Source organism: Mus musculus, chromosome 1, assembly GCF_000001635.26.
Source record: "Mus musculus strain C57BL/6J chromosome 1, GRCm38.p6 C57BL/6J".
NCBI lineage: Eukaryota > Metazoa > Chordata > Mammalia > Rodentia > Muridae > Mus > Mus musculus.
Window position 1 is genome coordinate 93317490 of NC_000067.6, and position 21962 is coordinate 93339451.

The window sequence follows — 21962 nt, forward strand, 5'->3', positions numbered from 1 at the left end:
CAGGGAAGGCAGCCTTGGGTCAAGATTCCAACAAGGTCTAGTTATGTAGCAGCTGAGGGACACCGACATGCTCCAAGGAGGCGATCCTCTGAGGAAGTAGACAGTGAAGTGAATGGTGTACCAGGGAATGCTGAGTGCCCAGGAAAAAGGGATGACAAGGCACTAAGTGGACAGGTGCAAGGGAGGGATGCCGGGACAAAGGCCCGGAAGTGCCGACCTCTAGGAAGCCAAGCAAGGGCCAGGGTTGGGAGTGGGTGTGGAGCAAGAGTAGCAGCCAAAAGGTTCTGTGCTATGCAACTAAGTCTCTCACACTCATCTGGAGAGAAGAGATATGGCTTGGGTAAAGCAGACCAATTCTGAACAGGGAAGGAAGGCTTCCATGACTTGCCCAGGAGAGAGATGTGAGGGAATTCAGAAAGATGAGGCAGAAGCAAGCCAGTGAGGTCCTGAGGAACTGAAGAGGAGCCCAGTGCCCAGGAAGGGAGGTCAACAGGCAGCAAATGTGCTGTTTAGACATCACTAGTAGATGCCTGCTGCCCAGTAACATGCACAGAGCAAGAAGACAAAAAGAGGAAGGAGTTCTCCAGGAGCTAACACACATGCTTTAAGTGAGGTTAGACACATAAGGGAGAAGACTGATGTTTAAAAAAAGAAAAAGAAATTTAAAAAAGAATGAAAGTCTTTAAAAAAAAAAAAAAAAAAAAAACTTTAAGCATCCAGACCCAAGTCTTACCAAGCATTAGGCAAGAATAACGAATACACACACTCTTACATATATCCTGGTAATTTTTGAAATACATGTGTAAAAATATAATAAAACGAGTCTAACACCACTCCCCCCCCCCAAAATTGTATGCAGTGAATTCTGCATATCTTCAGGATCCCATGTGAATAGAGAATCGTCAACTTCAGTACTGACAAGAGCGCTGAGCAAGTGAAGGTGTTGCTGCCAAACCTGATAACCTGAGTTCAGCCCCTAGAACTCAGACAGTCAAAGTACAAAACCAGCTCTTCCAGGTTTTCCTCTGGCCTCCACATATACTATGTACTTATACATATACATACATCATACATGTACATACATACAATATTAATAAAAATTCTTGAAACATGTCTCTCCAAGTAGGCCTGGCGGTCCTGGAAATCACTACGTAGACCAGAGATCCACCTGCCTCTGCCTCCTGAGTGCTGCAATTAAAGGCATGTGCTACCACATCTGACCTATAATCAAGAATTTTTAAATAAAAATAAATAAATACAACAGCTAATCAAAGCTAGCAATGCATTGAAAGATATTATACCTAACCAAGGATGGAATCCGTGAGCACAAAAAAATGTATTAGTGTATCGTTATAGTAAAAAAGGGAACAGGAGTATAGTAATGTAAATAAGTGCTGAAAAGACATCATTCAATAGTTAATTCATTCAATGAGTTGAGTGGTCACTCAAACTCATTCTGAAAACGAAAAAGAAAAAAATTCAGGGACCAGTGAAATGGTTCAGTAGGTGAAAGTGCACACCAACAAACCTGGCCAATTGAATGTGATTCCCCAGAACCCATATGGTGGAAGAGGACCAATGCCTGTAAGTGTTCTTTGATCTCCATGCACGCAAGCACGCATGCACGCATGTGACAGGAAGGAAAAAAGAAGGATGAGGAGACCAAGGAGAGGAAAGACATAACTGCCATACTATGGGGGAAATGCTAAAATATCCTCTGAAAAACCGTTAGAACACAAAAATATGACCCAGCAACACAGACACAGACCTTTGGAGCATCCCAGCAACAAGTAATAAGAAAATGCTCTGTGGTGATACTCAAGGGCCCTCCAGGACCTGACTCGTTGCTGCATGCTTGGGGAGCCTGACATTGTTCAAAAAAGCAGGAAATGGCTGCTGCCTCTGAATAGAATGGTTGGTACTAAAATCGCCACATGCCAGTGGGATCTGGAGCAAAGGAAAGTGAGCTCTAAGGCTCAGATAGAGGAGTGCATAGGAGTGACCCGAGTGACTGGGGAAGGAGGCCAGTTGGGAGACATTCAGTGCACCTAAAAAATGCCTGGCACCCAACAGGCATATGAGAGCTATCACAAAAAATCTTGGGTGACCCTGAGAGTATTGGTCAGCTGGCTTGCGTCTGTGTTTGGTAGGGACATAATTTTCCAGTTAAGCAGAGGAAGTCCTAAGTTTGGTTTTAAAAGTGAGTTTGCATGCCCATGAAGCATCATGCCATGTGGAGAGCAGAAGAATAGTATAAGCCTCTTGCTCAGAGAGGGGAGGTATCAAACATAGTAATAAGCCTGGCTGGGGCCAAAGTGCCTGCGAAAAAGCAAAGTCTAAGTATGAAACTCAATAGGGCTATTGTCTGGAATTAGCTTGTGTAGTGCAAGAAGTATATCCATATCCAGAAACTACTCATGTCCTGGTCCCTCCTCCTCCATGACAAGTCTCCCCACGAGAGCCCCAGCACCTCTTTGTTGCATTCCTTCTCCACTGCAGTCCACACAAAGCCAAAGGCCCCACTGCCAAGTGGGCTGATGGTGTTATACTTATAGTCGTACTCGCCCTCACAGGCCGCCAGCCCCTCTAGCTCTGCAGGTGTTGGGGATTCCTCAAACCAAGGCTTGGCTCTGAGCACCTGAGGACACAAAGAAAGGTCTGGGAGATCACAAGTCATCTCTTCTCCATCAGTACAGCACCTACATCCATGCTGTTCCCATCTCACAGTGGGCTGGTCTGAAAATCTCCACGGCCCCTCTGGCAGTGTCCAGCCATCAACCCAAACTGGCTTATGTCTAAATGCATCTACATCCCACTGTACAAGGTATACATTCATTTAGAGTCCTACATTTGCTTTATACTTACACAGGGTACTAGAAGACAACGTTAAAAAGCCATAGGCATACCCTCCACCCATTCCAGCCAAAAAGGCAGTGATGCTACCTGAAAAACCTGCAGCACAGTAGAGAGTGCATAGAAGACCGAGCTGACCACAGATACCAACCTCTCCAAAGCTGGATCCAGACAGCTCAGGCATGGAGTGGGTAGAGCTAGGCAGACTGGCAAGGAACAGGCGGGTTCGTGTGGCTGAGTCCCGGTGGCTATGGAAGAGGTCCTTCACCAGCCAGCAGCAGAACAGGGTCGCAGAGCCCTGGAGCTCCACACGCTTGACTTCAAACTGTATACCTGAAGGGCAGGAAGGGCAGGAAGTATAGAGCTGTGGCTCCCTCCAAAGGCCTCATTACACATGGCTAGGGTTTACAAAGCCTCTTCCCCAGAACATACTCAGTTGTAAGCCATCCCGGTGGTAGCAGCTTCCAGAGTAGATGCCCTCTTGGATCTCCTGCTGCAGGCTGGTGGCCCCACGTGCCACAGGAGTGGAAGTGATCTGGGCACTCGGCCTGGGCTTCTCTGCTGATAGGCACATATCGTTGGGACCAGGATCTGGTAAGGGAGGGTCACAACCTGGGCTTTCTATGTCACTAGTTTCATAGTGTTCAGAGGATACCAAAGAAATGTTAGACAGTTCTGCTCGATCATGTCCTGCTCCCATCTCCTGGAACCGTTGGCCTTCACTAAGGTCAAAATAGGTCCCAGTAAGGAGCAACATCTCTCGGTCAACTAAAATATCTGAAGTCTGCCTATGCAGAATACCCACATCTAAATCTGACCCCACCACTGAAAGAGATGGCGCCTCGCTGAGTTCAGATGTGGTACAGGAACAATGTGATGGAGTTCTGTCTGTCTGGTCCTTGAGAAAGAGCTCCTTGAGGTTCCAGGAATAAGAATTCACATCAGCCTCCTGAGCTTCCACTGCCTCCAGGACACCAGGGAGGTCGGTGGCCAAAGCATAGCAGGCTGAGGAGCTGCCTGAGCGGCTAGCGTGTAGATCTCGGCCTCCCAGATCACAGAAAGACACGGGGGCGGTGAAAGGAGGATGTTCTTCAGGAACGAGTTCCACACGGGAGATGCCCAGATTTCCCTCACAGCTTGACTTGGATAACTGTTCCTTAATCAAGCAAGTCTGCAGCTCTTCTCTGTCATTTCTCACTCCTGGCCATGGTTCATCCAGAGTGGGTGTCCCAAGCAAGACACACGCCATTCCAGAGGGGCTGGGAGCCGAGTCCTGGCCTCGCTGCTGTGAGGCCCACTCGCTTCTGTACTGTGGGCAATATGTAAGGCTCCCGCCTGCTATCTGCCCTGTGGTGTGGGGCTCAGGCATGGTGGCATCAGCCCAGGGGTTAGGACTGCTGACACCCATCAGCTCCAACTGAGCTTCCTGATGCAGATTACACGTGTCCACACTGCTGCCCCTGTCCTTAACTGAAACTAGAGGCTCAGAATCTTCACATGAAGCAAACAGTTTTGCATCCACTGGTTTGGACTTGCTTTCTTCTAAAAGACTCTCCCTGTAGCTCTCTGCTGCTGAAGGATCCTCCTTTCCCAAGACATGGATATGCTGGCCTGCAAACAATAGCTGCTCCTCGTGGATGGGCAGGCTTCCTTTTGTGGGGTTTTGTTGCACCTTGGATAACCATTTCCTGTGGGTTAGTGGGCTTTCTTCTGAGATATTTTTCTGAATTTCAGACAATAAATGTTCTTTAAGGACTGGTAGGGATATTTCTGAGGTGTCTAGCTGGTTCTGACCACCATGGGCTGGCAGGTTTCTCTTTGGAATGCTTTGCTGGTCTGTGAGCAATGACTGCTCACCATCCTCTGGGTTGCTGTCCACCCTGGAGACAGGAATTTGGAAAACAGTCACTAGTGACAGTGAGAGGTCACACTGAGAGACAAGTACAATAAAATGAACATGGTACACTTAGGACAGTCTCAAATTTATATCTACTCTTAGATACTTCTTCATATTAGTCTACATTTACCTAAGAGGAATCAAAAAAAAGCTACTGAAGTGGATTTCTGAGTGTTTAACAAACTTATGATAGCAGGCCATGACTCATTCTCAACACCATCCAACCACTAGATACACTAACTAGGGAGGTAGCTAGGAGGAAGAGCAAGGAGACTAGGGCAAGTAGCAGGAAGGACTGGAGGGGCAGGGCAGGGTGACCACATTTGGTGTGAGGAGGCTGCTGCAGTCCAGGCAGGATGACCCTCCTCCACTAGCTTATCGTTCATGGTGTCCACAGGCTTACTGTACTGTCTGCTCACATCAACCCTGACTAAGTCAAGCACCTGGTAATCAGATACACTACTGCGGTCTTCAAGTGGTATCCCCACAAGTTGTAAAGCAGAAGTTAATCAAGGCAGTGGAAAAGGTCTGAGAGGATGTTGTCCCAGTAGAAGATGTTGTGGGTGGAGTTCTAAAACAAAGGCTTCCTGGGAAAACAGGAATGTCTGCAGAGAACAGGCACAAAAGCACCGTGTCTACCCACTGCTCCTTTCCCTCTCTGAACATTCCTCCCACGTTACAGGGTGAGTCTAGCCCTCTCCAGGAATAAATTACAGGGTCGGCCTGAGGATGAAGGCTCGGGGGATGCACACCACAACAACCTCATTAAGGCCTAGCCAAGGGGTCTAGACAACTCCTAGCCATGGTGCTTACCCTCTTGAAATCTCCAAATGCTGCTGGATGCCAGCGGTTCTCGGTGTTCCATCCTCTCTACTATCTCACCTGCTCCTATAGCCTTTCTACCCCAAACCCTGACAAATAGGCTCTAGGGTTTTAGAAAGGTCACAGGTCACTTGCTAGGAAAACTGGTAGATTAGGGACATGATCCTGTCCCTGCAGTATGACCTCTGAAAATCTGTATTGCAGGGGCTGAGGATGACCACCAATGACTTCGCTCAGCAATGGTTTGGCCATTAACACTGTGTTAGCATCAAGTTAGGAGGGGATCGGGGTGACTTCTGTGTTGGAGACTTAAATCCTAGCATGACAACAACCGAGGAGATGAAGGACATCTGGCAGATGCCCTGGAAGCCAAGCATCACCTGTCACTGAATTCTGGTCACTGTAAAAGGGATTCAAAGAGATTTTCAAGTGACTCTTTGGAGTTAGGGGATAGGGGGCACTCCTCTTGTCCTACCAGCAGAAGTTCATACAAGGCAACCTGGGACCTATGTCCAGAGCTGCCCCAGGGATCTCAGGTCCTTCTGCCAGGAACACCAAGGGCTGGCTACTGAGGAGCCAAAAACCCCAATACTGACCAAATACTTTACCTGGAGGTTAGTTTTTGTTTTGTTTTGTTTTGTTTTTTGAGCACCTGGCCCACAATGAAAGAATTTACTGAGCTTCAGCCTCAATTCCTCAGAACACACCCTTCTCTAACAAGCCCTGACTTTTCAACTTTTGTAATGAAGTACCATTATCTGTTCTATATGCAGCAAAATAACCCAGTCATTAGACATATTAAAATGTTATGGTGACAGACAAATGAACTTTTATTCCTACCTCCCAAAGTTTTCCACTATAAACATCCTTTACTCAAAATGAATAATTTTATTTAAGAATATATAAAGAGTGCTTTCTTAGTCTTCTTGAGTTCTCAGCAGCCTACTTCCTTGTCCATAAGATGAGAAGAGTACCACAGGCGCTCTCTGCTAGGGCTGCAAGGCTAACAAGAAAGGCACTGCTGTGTAGACAGAGCAGAAGACCAGTACACAGTAGCCATCACTGACGTTATTACCCATGAGCGGAATATTACCTAACTGGGTGTTTTGTAAACCTGTAACCTCCAACCCAGGCACTTACCCCAGTGAGGGCTGACATGCAGAAGAAGGAAGTATCTTGTATCCAGTTTCCAATCGTGTCTGAGTCCTAGAGGAGACTTGTCCTCCCACCAGCTTCAGGGTCTCATCTTGTGATGGCATGTGGTCCCGTGCCAACACCACGTCAATTCTTGGACCTAACAGCAAAATCAAGAAAGTTGTCTATTCTCAACCACTGTGTTAAAACACACCTGTACCTGTTTCAAAACCTCAAACACTCAGACAGCCTACAAGTCCAGTAGCTTCTCTTTCTGCCAGCACTGACCCCTCACTGTTGTTCTGGTCTCATCACTCCTCTCCCTCACTAGAAGACAGAAGCTTACTCTGACTCCACAAACCAATCAGAGAAACCCTTAAACTATGGGGGCATATACTGAAGTCAACAGGTATGTAACACTAGCTTAGAAATAAATATGATATGCTATAACAATTCAATCTTACACTAAATGAAACTACATAAATGTAGTGTTATTACCTTTGGGAGGGTGGGAGGAAGCTTTCTGTCTCCAGATAGGTCTATCTATGTATTCTAGGCTGGCCTCAAGTAACTGCAACCCTCTAACTTGAGATTACAAGAATGTGCTGGGGCTGATGAGATGGCTCAGTGGTTAAGAGCACTGACTGCTCTTCTGAAGGTCCTGAGTTCAATTCCCAGCAACCACATGGTGGCTCACAACCATCCGTAATAAGATCTGACACCCTCTTCTGGTGTGTCTGGAGACAGCTACAGTGTACTTACATATTATAATAAATACATCTTTAAAAACAAAAAACAAAAACAAAACAAAAAACAAGAATGTGCTGCTATACTTGGTTCGGTTATAAATTCTCTTTAAATGGACAAGACTTTGGTCAGCTATTTGTGTCTCAGACATAGGCACAGTCTTGGAGGACTTCCTAATTCCCTTCTAGATGCTTAAACATTTGTAAAACACTGCCCACAACTGTCCCATCTCCTGGGAAAGAACAAGAGGACTGTACAAGACAGCCTCAAACTAGGACAGAGCCTCTCATTGCTCCACCCACCCTTGAGAGTCAGGAAAGGTCACTAGGGGCCTCTGCTTTGTTATCTCTGTTATAGTGCACCAACCTCTAAGGAGCTACTCAGCAACATAAACACTGTGATGGAGGAGGCTGAGCCTTACCCTGGGCCCCACTGGCCAGTTCCCAGTTGTGTTGGGCATCAGAGTTCATCTCCCCAGGCCCACTCTTTCTGCCAATGTCGAGGCAATTGACCAGATCTGGCAGCTGTACCGAACTATCATATGTGAGGTCCATGTAGTGGTAGAAACCAGGAATCAGGAAAGTGATATTCTAGGGAATAAAATAGTGACATTTCAGAACCTAGGAGGATCCACTGTGACCCACTGAACTCATCCTCCTTGGAAAATGAGAATAGCAGCAATGTGAATGAACAGTTCAGTTCTCAGAATGGGAAAGATCCTGGATCACACACTTTTGGTTCCCTGGCACCTCACACATAATTCAGAATGTTTTTATTGTCTAATAAAAAAGACAAACAATGCACTGTAAGGCAGGTTATGCAAATACCTATATGTCTTCCAAGTAGATACCTGGCCTTTGACTTCACATTTGCCTAGAGCAGGGACCCTGTATTTGCCAAGCTAACAACTTTAGAGCTCTTGGTCCAAGAACACTGATGGGCACCCATCAAGGCCATATTACCAGACCAAGAGCTGCTCACACAGATGCTGCTTCCAAGCCTGTATGCAGCCCCCAAGCCTGAACAACTGTCTGTGCCACAAGAATCCAAGTAACTCTAACCTCAATGAGGGCGAAGGATTTATAGCTATGAGGTTCTCTGAGAGGTCTCAAAGCCTATAATACTCCTACAGAAAGCCAGATGCTAGCTGCTTTTTAATCAAGAATAACTCAATTGGAAGTGAATTTGAGGTTAGTTACTCGTTTGGGTCTTACTAAAAAACAGAATAACCTTTTTAGAGCCTCATATGAGATACTTTAACACACACAGTCACACACAGTCCAGGATTACCTAGCAGAAACAAGAAAAGATAGAGGCTCCTGCCTTGGAGTTAGATCCCAAGTGATCAAGGTGCCCAGTAAAGGGTCACAGGCACCTGCATCCAGGAACCATCCGGTGAGTCTGGTGGGCACTCAATGCTGTCAAAAGCTGGGGAGGGATATGCCAATGCCAAAAGCTGGCAGTAGGTGGCTTCCCAAGGCTGCTCCACAATCCCTCGTCAGCACATAGGAGCTATGTACCCTCCCAGAAGGCTCAGAACACCACTAGGGTCCATTCCCCACACAAAAAGAGGCCGTGGGAGCAGTTGAGGCATGACTTCTGAAGCTGAGGTGACCCTTAAAAAGCAGGACATGAATGCCCAAACAGCATCTAAGCCAGAAACAGGAGCTATCAAGGCCTCAGAGTTACTCAGCAAGTGGGTCACCCTAGCTGGCACCACATGAAGCAAAATGGCCGTTCTCTTCTAAGCCTGATCCAGTAGGCTGACTCATAGCTAAAGTATGACTTGGAGTGTGTTAAACATTGTCTACGAAGGCTTGTACAGAACCATGATGGGACTGCACCCTACAGGTCTGCCTGAGGATAAAGGGAAAGTTAAGGCCTGAAGCCTGGTGAGTAAAACATCTACCCAACCCCCAGCCCAAGAAGAGAAGACCCCTTCTCCCCACTGCCTACTAACCAACCGTGCTCAGGATGTGCGAACAAACAGTATCTACAGTGTCACCAAAACCTGGGTCAATGGGCCAGACCAGAGCCAGCTGGATAGAAACAGAGATGCTAAGCAGAGGACAATCTTGCTCCTCTGGAATGACCCAGGAGACAGTCAGTCCAAAAGTAGCCACTGATGTGTGGCCCAGGGAAATGAGATGGTTGGTTATGAATAGGATGGTATGGCCTGTTGTTAGCTTTACAGCCCATCAGGTTCAAATACTCTGACGAATGCAGAATGGTTTCATCAGATACTGAGGAGCTAGGAAAGGAGGCAAGCCTACCTTGCCCAGGAGCTCTGTCTTTCCATAACCAAACAGCATTAGTGCAAAGCTGTGGTTGACTCCATAAATTGTGCCATCTGGCAGCAGAGTGATGAGGCCACTGATGGTGCAGAACACCCACACAGAAGCCTGGTAACCTGGTTCAGAGGCCGCCTCACTGTCAGCTACAGCCCTTCCACTGGGCTTGGATTTCAGCTTCAAACTGAGAGGGAAGGTGGTGCCGTCTCTGGCTCTCCCAACAGACCTTTGAATCTTGAGACTCTGAAAGACAGGACAGTCCCACTCATCATTACAGCAGTACTGTGTAGGCACAATTCCGATGTTTTAGATCCCAGCCTCACTCACATAACCGAGCTAGAAATATCCCCCATCTATGCTGTTCCAGCCCACCCTGCCCCAAGAATTTGGAACCTTGGCAATTGCAGCAACAGGCTGGGAGGACTCTGGGCCCAGAACAAATGCATAATAATGACCAAGGTACAAACCAATAAGGGGACTGGTCCCAGCCTCATCCCTAGTAGGCATCTGTGCCAAGCTGCAGCCTTCTGGCATCCATAGGCTGCATGCACTCCTCTCCTTAGCTCCAAATCTGGAAGGGAAAGAAGAGGTGCCTCTCCCGCACCTCCTGGTCTCAGTGAAAGCAGAATCCATCTATGAGAGTGGCTGTGGTGATTAGGGTCATCACGACAGAGTCTAGAACCAGCTTCAGGACAGGCCTCTGGGCATGCCTGTAGGGAGTGATCTTGACTGCACTGGCTTAGGTGGGGAGACCCACCCACTGTGGCTGGGGTCCTAGACTGTACAAGTGGCGAGGGGAGCTGAGCATGCAGCATTCAGTCATCACTCTCTGCTTCCCAAGGGTGATGTGCTGCAACTGAGCAGCCGCATCACACTCCTGTCGCCTTAGACTGTACCTTCAGCTGTAAGCCAAAAGAAACCTTTCCTTCCTTTCTTTCTTTCTCTCTCTCTTTCTTTCTCCCTCTCTTTCTTTCTCCCTCTCTTTCTTTCTCTCTCTCTCTCTCTCTCTCTCTCTCTCTCTCTCTCTCTCTCTCTCTCTCTTTCTTTTTCTTCCTTCCGAGACAGGGTTTCTCTGTGTAGTCCTGGCTGTCCTGGAACTCACTCTGTAGACCAGGCTGACCTGGAACTCAGAAATCCGCCTGCCTCTGCCTCCCGAGTGCTGGGATTAAAGGTGCGTGCCACCACTTCCTGGCCCTTTCTTTCTTAAGTTGCTTTTGCCAGTCTTTTATTCAGAGCAACAGGAAACACCACTAAAACAGTACCCATAATTCCACACCCATGTTCTGTCCTTCCACACTAGAGCTGGTTTCCTGCTGTCACTCTGAGGGACCATCACATCTATCTTTTCAGCTCCACCCCCAACATACAACCAAGTCCTTACATTATATACTATCTGCTTCTATTATTTGGAAGGCATGTGATTTTCCAATAAAGAGTATGATTAGAGCCAGGCATGGTTGTGTACACTGTATTCATAGTATTTGGACAGCAAAGGCAGGTGGATCTGTGAGTATGAGGCCAGTTCTAGGACACAGAGAGTTTTAGGACAGCAAAAACTACAGAGAAACCTTGTCTCAAATAAAGTAAAAAAAAAAAAAAAAAAAAAAACAAAAAACAAAACTTGACTAGTACGGTGTTCCTAACAAGGGTGAATAAGGTTTCAGGTAAGAACCTGGACACAGGCTTTCTCTTCCACCACTTCAGGGACCACTCTGGAAGGCATGAGAAGTTAGGGGCTATATTGGCAGCCTGGTGGCTCATCTTTCCTGTCCTGAACATAGTGAAGCGCCCAGTCCATGAGCACTGAGCAAAGTGAATTCAAGACTCTCCTACATCAGAGGTAGAGCTGACCAAGACCCACTTCTGCCAATCCCACCTGTCTCCAAGACCCATGAGCCAGGAATGGAAGAGGGACATGGAGATCCTGTGTATATAGGGGAGATGGTGACTGGTATAGGGACTGAAAACATACTTACATGTGTCTACTGCCATTCCCATGACACCTGCCTCAGGAAGTTAAAATCTGTCTGAGGGGCTTAAAGATGGCTCTGCAGTTACAAGCACTGACTGCTCTTCCAGACGACCCAGGTTCAATTCCCAGCACCCACATAGCAATTCATAACTGTCTATAACTCCAAGATCTGGCATTCTCATAGACATACATGCAGGTAAGACACCAATGTCCATAATATAAACATAAATAAATAAATAAAAGAAGTTTGCTGAGACCTGACCAGCAGCAGCTGTTGTAATAGGACTGACTCTACGTACAGCACTGCCACTAACCAGTGCCCTGCCAGTCTGTTAGCTCCTTCATCAGAGTAGAAGAGAAGATGCAAAGGACAAAATGGGGGCAGGGCTGCAACTCATGAACCAGAAAATGTGACACACAAAAGCCACCAGAGTGGACTGAAGTAAAGAGCCACCCCCCGGGAGATGTGCTGAATGGACTCCCTTTAAGAACAAAAACAAAACTAGTTTTGCCCAGAACAGCTGTCTAGTCAGCCAATCCCTAAAGGCACGGGAAAAGACAGCAGATAAAGGCATAGCCCTCAGGTTCCCGGTATAGAGGCCACATATTAGCTGGAAGATGGGGACCCTAATAATTCAGTATGAACCATGACCCAAGTTTCCTGCCACCCTCTGTGAGATGTGGCTGTTTACCCCCAGGAAGTGATGGCTAACAAGTATCTAATGCCATTCAAGCATTACTTCTAAGTATGTCTTTCAGGATGCCTCCAGATATATGTGTGATTCTGGGTGGTCTGAATAAGGAAGAGTCATGCTCAAACTGGGCAGCACCAAGTCAGCTCAAGGTCTGAAGAGAAAATGGGGAAAGGACTAACGGGAATCTCTCTTTTGCAGCTGGAATGCCCCATGTCAGAACTCCAGGGTCTCTGGCCTTTGAGCTCTAGGACTTCCCCCAGAATCCCTCAGGGTTCTCAGACCTTCAACCTTGGGTGAGCCACACTCAGGTCATACCCTAGAGTTTCCAGGTTGCAGGGGGCCTTATAATCACCAGCCTCAGTTCCCCCAACCAATTATGTGTCATTACATAAAATCCTATCTGTTCTGTTTGGAGAACTCTAAGCAGGGTATAAGGTTATCCTACAGATCAGCCCATCCTCCTGGACCATGGAAAAGAGAGGAGGGCTCAGGAAACAAGGCTAATCAGCCAGACCACTTAGGCTCTGGGCTTTGGTTGAGCCTCAAAGCTCAGAGAACTAGAGCTAGAGCTTGCTCCATCCAAGAATGACCCTGAGGTCAAAAACCATGCCCCAGGGAGTTTAGAGGCCAGGTGAGGTAGTCCAGGTTGGGTACAGGGTGGGGGCATCCACGTGGAGACAGAGTGGGGTGGGGAGGGGGTGTGGGATGTGGAACAGTCGGAGGGTGGGTGGGGAGGGGTGGGGAATGGAAATTGGAGTGTAAAAAATGAATTACAAATAAAATTAAATTAAAAAAAAAAAAACAAAAAACAAAACTCAAAACCCAGCACACAGTGAGGATGGTCAGGTACCTACCTTTGGGATATGTTGGCCAGGAGGAGGGAGCTGCATGGATGGAATCAAGTCTATGACACACTGCCCAACTACATCCTTTGGAGATGTGAACCCATGGAGATGAGCAAAGAGACTGTCGCATGATGTGATAGTTCCCTGAGGGGAAGAAAGCAATGCTCTTGACAGAAGCTTCTCACACTTCTCAACTTCATTGAAGGTTATGCTCTAGTGTTTAAAAACTAAATGCGGGGCTAGAGAGATGGCTCAGTGGTTAAGAGCACTGACTGCTCTTCCAAAGGTCCTGAGTTCAAATCCCAGCAACCACATGGTGGCTTACAACCATCTGTAATGAGATCCGAGGCCCTCTTCTGGAGTGTATCTGAAGACAGCTACAGTGTACTTTCATATGATAAATAAATAAATCTTTAAAAAGACAAAAAAACTAAATGCAAGAATGATGACACAACTTCTATATCCAAAGTGCAAGAGGCATGTCATGGGCTTTCACATGAACAATACCATTTTCTCAAGTATTCTCCAAAAGCTCTGGTCCACACCAGACTTTCCAATAACAACATCTCAGTTCATGTTCATGTATTACTCTAAAAGTGTGACATCTTTAGGCATAAGAACAATCCTGAATAAATATTACCATTTATAGATAAGGAAACTTGAGGCATCAGTGATAGGACTCCTTACTCAAAGAATGCAGTTAGTAAGGGCCATAGCCAAGACAACCTCCAGTTAGCTCTGGCACTTCCTTTCTTACAAAAGAAAAGAACATTGTGTTAGCAGAAGATAGCCAAGATTTGAAAATATACTCACATCACTCTGGAAGGCGACCCAGGCTGACACTCTCTCCACAGGCTCCAGAACCACTACACAGCACAAGCCACGATCTTGCTGCAATCTCTTTATCCACACAGAGACTGGAATCTTCTCCCCAATTCGGCTGACGATGTCCACCTACAGACACACATTTACTGTACGAGGCATGCAGCATCTGCAATGTGGACCCTTCAACTAGCAGACCAAAGTGCTTGTCATTAGAAGATCTTCCCCAGTGCTTTAAATGCCTCAGAGCAGTCAAGCTCCACCCACTTTCAGAAACCTACCAAAGTACACCTGAGTCCTCAGTGCTACAGTCAGTGAACTGTCATCAGTTCGGGTTTCCTACTCAATGTGATGGCTAATCTTTGACTGCCACCCTCGACTGAGAAACACCTAGAAAACTCCTGAAGCACACACACGGTGTATCTGTGACGGACGGTACTTGAGAAAGAACCGGTGAGTCAGTGGACCAAGAGGACAAAATCTTTCTTATGGGAGGCAGGAGCCCATGTAGAAAAGAAAAGCAGCAGGTAAGAAAAGCTCACATGCACACTCAACTATACTTTTGCTGCTGGTGTTGATGAGGTTTGTTCTTATTTGTTTTCTTGGCAGTAATCAGTTTCTTGATCCAGTAATTTGCTAATACAGCTGACACTGTCCAAGTTCTCATTGTCTCATTGGCTCAGCCCTCAGCATTCAACAATTCAACTCACCTGGCAACATCCCAGATATACCCAGTAGCCTAGGATAGAGGAACAAACTCTCCAGTAGAACTCTTATCCCACCACCAAACACACAGCAAATAAATGGAATGTATGGATTTAAAGGTAAGAGTCAGGTGCACTAATACAACTGTATACCAATTCAGAGCGCTTAGGAGATGCTTCATCAGTTGCAGTACTTGCCATAAAACATGAGAACCTGTGCTAGGATCTCCAGGACCCCACTTAAATGTTGGGTGAGAGTGAGTGAAGGCCCACCTCTAAGTCCAGTTTCAGAGATAGAGACTGGATACCCAGAGTAAGTAAGCTAGCAAGACTAGCCATTAGAGAGCTCTGGGTCTGACTGAGAGCCTGCCTCAATGAATAATATGGAAGAGTAATAGAGGATAATTCCTGACACCAACCTCAGTCTGCCACATACATGCACACACACATATTCATATATACACAAGCATATGCATACACACACATGCATATGTGTACACACACTGTAGGCATAGTTACTGTGCACTGTGTAAAGATTATCCTTGTATTATTCAAATGCTGTCTTCTGTGCCCCCATAACTGCAATCCTTATTCTGAGAATCTCCTGTCTTAATGTTGTGTAAGTATGGCTTCCAAATTATTCCCTGATTGGTCAATAAAGAGCTGATCAGCCAGTGACTGAGCAGGGGAGAGAATAGGACTGGACTTCCTCCCACCCAGGGGAAGGAGAGTGAGAGAGGGAAGAAGTCCTTGGGAAAAGGATCTAGAAGTCATAAGAATTCGTCCTGCCTACAAAATATGCAGGGATAAAGATGGAGCAGAGACTGGGGGGAACAGCCATCCAATGACTGCCCCAACTTGAGACCCATCCCATGCAAGAGAGCCAACCCCTGACACTATTAATGATAATATACTATGCTCGCAGACAGGGAGCTAGCACAATAGCCTCCTGAGAGGCTTCATCTAGCAGTGGATGAAGGCAGATGCAGAGAACCACATTCAAACATCAGGTGGAATCTTGTGGAAAAATTGGGGGATAGAAGTGAGCAAGTCAGATGGGTCAAAGGCACCATAAGAAGACCCACAAAGCGGGACCATGGGAGCTCAGAGAGCCTGGGCCACCAACCAGGGAGCATGAGGAGCTGGACCTAGACCCCCTACACATTTATAGCAAATGTGCAGCTTGGTCTTCATGTGGGCTCCCTAACAAGTGGAGCAGGGGCTAGCTCAGTCTCTGTTCCCTGCCACTGACTGATTGGATCCCCTCCCCCATTACTTGGACTGCTGGTTGGGCTACAGCAGCAGAGGATGTACCTAGACCTGCTGAGACTAGATACCCCAGAGAGTGGTGGTACCCAGGGGGATCAGTAGGGTAAGGGACTTGTAAGGGTGGGACTGGGAAGATAGGAAGGAGGGGGGCTGTGATTGGGATGTAAAGTAAATTTAAAAAAAAATTTTAAAGAAAAAAAATTAAGAAAACACCTGGAGCAGAGGAGGCCATAAAATGCAAATATCTCAGAGATTTTGTCTGAGAGGTAGCCAGATAAGCTTAGAGGATTAAAACAGATTAATACTGCTCTCTAAATCTACTAAAATAGATTAATACGGCAGCCTGAAGTTGGTGTCAGGAATTATCCTCTATCACTCTTCCATATTAGTCATTGAGGAAGGCTCTCTCAGTCAAACCCAGAGCTCTCTAATGGCTAGTTGTTGTGCCTTAAAGCTGTTAAATAAATAAATAAAGCAGTCCTAACTCAATTAATTGGAAGCTAAAGAAAAAAAATAATAATAATTGGAAGCCAGCAGGGATAAGAGAAACCTGCAACATTTGTAAATCTGTACTAACAACAAACACATGAAAAAATGGGGGGAGGGGCAGCGGGAAGAATTATATCACTTTTCTGGGACTTTCATGTGGTACCTTGAGTTTTAAAAATATAGTCCAAGCCTCAACCCTCACCAAATTTTGAGGCTCTCCAAAGACAACAAAGCTCCACAGCCACTTAGGAACACTTTGGTTTTAAAGGGCCCATTCCTCTTCTCATCTGAGGTTGGAAAACAGAACCAGGACCAAATTTCAGTCAAGATGCTAAAGTTGTAGGTGTTGCCAAACTCACAGCAGAAAACGGTTCAATGTCAGAACTGAGGCAGGGAAATTGAGCCTGTTCCTTTACATACTACTCTTACCTTAAAGACAGGGACAGCATCCCTCCACCCCACAAGCCCTCGACCCACTGCAATGCACGCGTACATGAGCATACACTCACTCACCACTGTGCCGAACACCACTGCAGCGTGGCCATCAGCCTCCACATGTTCCTCGCTGAGGGCTTCCACCACCTCGGAATCAGATTTGAGGAAGAATTGGGCGAGCTTTTGGCCAATCAGGTCATGACTGCTATACCCTAGGAGGCTGCAGGCTTTGTCGTTGGCAACCAGAATCTGCAGAGGACACCCACATCACCAGCAGTTACTAGAGCCCCTAGAAACAACTGAGGAGAAACCAGTACAGGAAGCAACACAGAGGTCTCTAGAACAGCAGTTCACAGCCTGAGGCTACACCACTTTGGCAAACCTCCAAAAATATTTACAATATGATTCATAACAGTAGCAAAATTACAGTTACTAAGTAGCAACCAAATTGATTTTATGGTTGGGGGGGGGGGTCACCACAACATGAAAAACTATATTAAAGGTTCTCAGCATTAGGAAGGTTAGAACCACTGCTGTAGCACTTCCCATCAAGGGCTCAGGCAATGATGCTCACCCCATGCTCCTCAGGCACCTTTACCTCAGATACATTCAATCAGAACCTAGGACACTCCTCCACACAAAACAAGCACATGCTACTCAAGAAGCTAGATAAGGGCTGAAGAGATGGCTCAGCAGATAAAGAGCCTAACAACTTAGCTTCAATCCCTGAGACCCACAAAGTAGGAGAAAACAGATCCCCATACATTGTCCTCTGACACTGTGGCACACACTCGTCAAAACACATACACACATGTAATGTGACCAAGTAACTTAAATGTAGAAATTTGCATCACACTCCACAAATGTCTTAACAGTTTCAACTCCCGTACACAATATAAACACATTTCATTCAGGCACTGAATTTCACTTGCATAACTAAGCCAATATGCTAAAAGCATAACACAGCATGTACCTCACCTCTCTCGAGTTTTTGTCTAAAAAGGACAAGTTCTTATCTCTTTGCAATCAAGATAGGTAAAACCATCTATGTTTCTAATTACACTTAAAACACCAATTCCTCTGTTGAAGAGACCAGGTTTGACAACTCCAGATCCACATATTGGGCCTCAAACTACAGCAAATACCTCTGTGGTCTTGGCATCCACGGTAAAGACAGCCTTGTTGGGGTTGCACACAGGGGTCGAAAGCAGGGACCCAGAGCATCCTGAAGCCAGGCCACGCAGCAAGGAGCAGCAGGAAGTACTGCCCAGTGGCCCAGCTGTAGGGTCAGCATACTCAGGTGCAGCAGCGCAGTGCAGTTTGCTTGTGCAGATGTTTTGGGCAGCCAATGATGAAAGACAGTAAGAGCTCCACCTGTCCTCTGTGAGGAAAGGGTGGACAGAAAGTATTAGATCTCAAATGGCTACCAGAGCAGGCCTCTAAGACAGATGGAATATGTGGTCTAAACAGGACTTAAGCATTTTGTCTAACCCACAGTCTAGAGCACAGGCTTTGAACTGAAAATAACCCTTAGGGGTTCAGTGGCATGGGTTAATATCCTCTGAGAACTCCAAACAGATCAAGATGAACGTTTTCTGTCTAGGTCATCCTCTTAAGGCCTTGCCCTTTGCATCCAGAAAGTTCTTGCTTACAATGCCTCTTCTCAAATACTAGTCATCTCTAGCAACTGACCTAGCCATTTCTTCCTGGGAAATGTCATACAATTCAAAGGCTACCTTGTTGGCTACCGTTCTACCTGCTTCCTCCCATGGGCTCTGTCCCCACCACTCTAAAGGAGCTGCTCTTAGTCACCTCTCCAATGGCTCCAAAATGCTCAGCCCATCAGTGTCCCCTCCATTCTCACCTCATTTCACCTATTAGAAGCACTGAGCTCTTCTTCAGCTACTACCTCCCAGACCCCTCATCTATGCTCCTGAATGCCTTCCCCTTCCTCTCACCACCAACTGATCCATCCACCCTCCCATTGCTAGGTACCTTTACTACCCTGGAAAGATCAGTGCAGTTCTGGCCTGTATGCCTGCCTCTAGCTCCAATCATCTCCAAGGCTCAACTCCCCATGTCTCCCAACTGGCTTCTATTCTTCCTAAGTTTAAAACCAAACACATATGACCTGAGTCTTTACCACTCTCCTACTGGTCCTTTCTCCTGTCCTTTGTGTCCTTCATCCAGAATCTAGCCTCTCTCAGTACATGGCCTCCACCTAACCTTCCAAGGCCACACATTTACTCCAGCAGTGACCAAGCCAGTGCCCTCCTCACAACTCTACATCTGGCCCCTGTTCCCTGGGCAGCTGCCTGTGACATCCTCCTGAAACCAAGCTACCACGTCAACACTGAAGCACAGTTGCCTGGCTAGTGCCAGAGGAAGCAGCCTCCTGGGAAGCTGTGGTCTTTGCTTTCAGCAGCACCACTGGCTCTCTCCCAGGACCCACTGCTCCTACTGTCCCAGGTCCCACACACTAGCTGGGCCTCAATATCTGCTGCCTCAGCAAGCTGCTCTATGACCTCAAGATAGGATCCTCAAGACCACTTCCCTGTGTTCTGCTCTGGCTCCTGGACATCCCCGTCATCCTAAAGGACTCCCCTGCTTTCTAGAGCACCCTCAGTTTCAAGCACATACCTCGGCTGTTCCTCAATCCTCCCCCAACTCCAACCCTACCGCTCTGTCACACACCAGACAGGTTAGCTCTTCCCTCCTGGCTAGAGCCCAGGACCAGGAGGCATACCCCAGTATCTTGGAAGACAGCTCTGAAAACATAAACCATCTTTTGGTCCAGGATAAAAGGGCTCCCAGGGGAGGAAACTGAAACTTGGTTTTCAGTTTACAAGGCTGATGCCCATAGCATCACAAGGTGATTACCAGAGAGCGCCATTCGGCTCTGGCAGAGTCTAGAAAGCCCATTCTTCCTGCTCAGGTGTTTGTGGGCTATGGAGAGTGGCTTGCTGGGCTCAAAGGTAGCCTGGGCCGCTGGGCCTTCTTGGACAGGAGGACTCTCAGACAAACATTTCCAGTCCTCAGCAAAAACTGGTGGACCTCTGTCCTCCATGAAGAGCAGAGCAACAGGTCACCGAGCTCCTGCCTCCAACAGCCCTCACCTGGAAAACAAAGGGTGTGTGATTAACATCTGCAGTACAAAAGCCATCAGACCAGCCTAAGTGCTGGCACCCAGGTCAAGACCTACAAAGTGAGTGTAGTCAGCCCAATCTGTGCTACAAGAAACGTTTTCAAAAGACTACACAGAAATGCAAGAAGGAAAGTGAGGAGGAAACAGAATGCAATGGGAGGAGCTTCGAGTGAAAGCAGGAAATGCAGGTTCCCAGGTGTGGACATGTTCCCAGGTCAAGGTCTTTAAGGATGATGTAAGAACCAGCCACTCACAGAGCACCCTGAAGCATATAACAAAAGCAAGACTAACTCCAGAGACAGGACAGGTTAGCAGATGTGGTGTTTTCAACTCCTTATTCTAAGTGTCAACTCAGAAACGAATATTAAGAAAAATACACAAAACCCCCATTGCCCTCACTGAGTTTCTAAGTGACAACACATTTCAGAGTTGCAGTCCAGTGTCACACTAGGAAACTAACTGGATTATCACAGGTGCTGACCTTACTGTGTGTATGCTGAGTTCATACAGCCTTGTCCCATGTGCTCACTCCTATGACTTCCCACTGTGGACCTAAGTGGCCCCATGAATCTTACTGGCAAGCATAGCAACCCTAAGTGTATATATTTTCTAGTTGCCCATGCTTAAGGCCACTCCACAGTCAGCCACGAAGAAGAAAGTATTCTCTGCCAGGAACAGGCAAGGCCCACCTAGTAATTCAGTGGTTAATAAAGACAAGAACACTGTGGGGCCAGCATCAGGACTACTAGCTGGATTTTCCCATGACATGGGGAGACCAGAGGGCCAAGACATGCCCACCTTAAGCATGAGCCCCTTCTTCTAGGCTACCCTCCAAAACATAACACATATGAACAAACAATCTGGATCACATTTCTGAGGTCCACACGAGCCTTTTTCTTTAGGATTCCCATACTAGCATGTTGAGGTGCACTGTGTGAAGGTAGTCTTTATATTATTCAATTGTTAATTCTGTACAGGCAGAGAGCTGAGAACTGGTCAGATTTGGGTATTGTTATTCTTATGGTTCATCACCTGCCTCAGTGTTTTGTAAACATACACCTTCCTCACTCACTGATTGGTTTAATAAGACTTGATGGCCAATAGCTAGGCAAGAAGGGAAAAGTGGACTTCAGGGCTGAGAGACAGTCTCTGGGTGAAAAGCGGAGGCTGTGAGATTTGGCTAGCCAGACATGGAGGAGGCTGGACATACCAGAGGCCACGTGGCCTTAATTAGTCCAGTTTAATTAAGTTAGATGAGCTAGCTGGGAGGTAGCCTAAGCTAAGACCTAATCTATAATAAACTTATTAAATTTGAGTCTCTGTGTCGTTATTCATCCACTGGCAGGTCCAAGAAATCCAGCTATACTAGCATACTTAGACCTGAGAATTAACTGAGAAACTGCCTCACAAGGAAAATCAAGCTTAAGAAGGGCTGGACCTTTTCCAATGTGGGACAGAACTGTTACCCCTAGAAAGGGACAGGCACCTACTCTTATAAACCATCAGAACTGCCAGGTGGCACATGTTTTTAATCCCAGCACTCTGGAGGAGGCAGAGGCAGGTGGATCTCTGTGAGTTCAAGGCCATCCTAGTCAACAGAACAAGTTCCAGGACAGCCAGGGCTACACAGAGAAATCCTGTCTCAAGGAAACAAAACAAAAACAAAAACACAAGACTCTCGTAGAGAGCTCCGAGGAGCCCAGCTATGTATGGTGTTGTGAAACTCCTCTGCAATCCCTGCACTTGAGAGGTGGAGCAAATGGATCAGAAATACAAGACCATCCTCAGTTATACAGCTCAAGGATGGCCAGGGATTCCTTGTGTCAAAAAAGAACAAGATAG

At 46.8% G+C, this 21962-nt stretch overlaps 1 protein-coding gene across 6 annotated transcripts in view; it reads right to left on the reverse strand.

The window, feature by feature from the left end:
• Pask (PAS domain containing serine/threonine kinase) overlaps positions 1-21962 on the reverse strand; it is a 34086-nt gene that overhangs the window by 8053 nt on the left and 4071 nt on the right. For all 6 annotated transcript variants that reach the window (XR_001784731.2, NM_080850.2, XM_006529666.3 and 3 more), the window contains exons 2-12: positions 19856-20091; positions 18121-18356; positions 17054-17224; positions 14070-14210; positions 13266-13400; positions 9727-9987; positions 7875-8043; positions 6713-6866; positions 3286-4733; positions 3005-3186; positions 2471-2638 (exon numbers count right to left, since the gene is read on the reverse strand). Coding sequence is in view for 5 of the 6 variants with exons in the window: in NM_080850.2 (NP_543126.2) it covers positions 2471-2638; positions 3005-3186; positions 3286-4733; positions 6713-6866; positions 7875-8043; positions 9727-9987; positions 13266-13400; positions 14070-14210; positions 17054-17224; positions 18121-18356; positions 19856-20042 (3252 nt within the window). In the remaining variant the exon portion in view is untranslated. The remainder of the gene's footprint in view (positions 1-2470; positions 2639-3004; positions 3187-3285; positions 4734-6712; positions 6867-7874; positions 8044-9726; positions 9988-13265; positions 13401-14069; positions 14211-17053; positions 17225-18120; positions 18357-19855; positions 20092-21962) is intronic.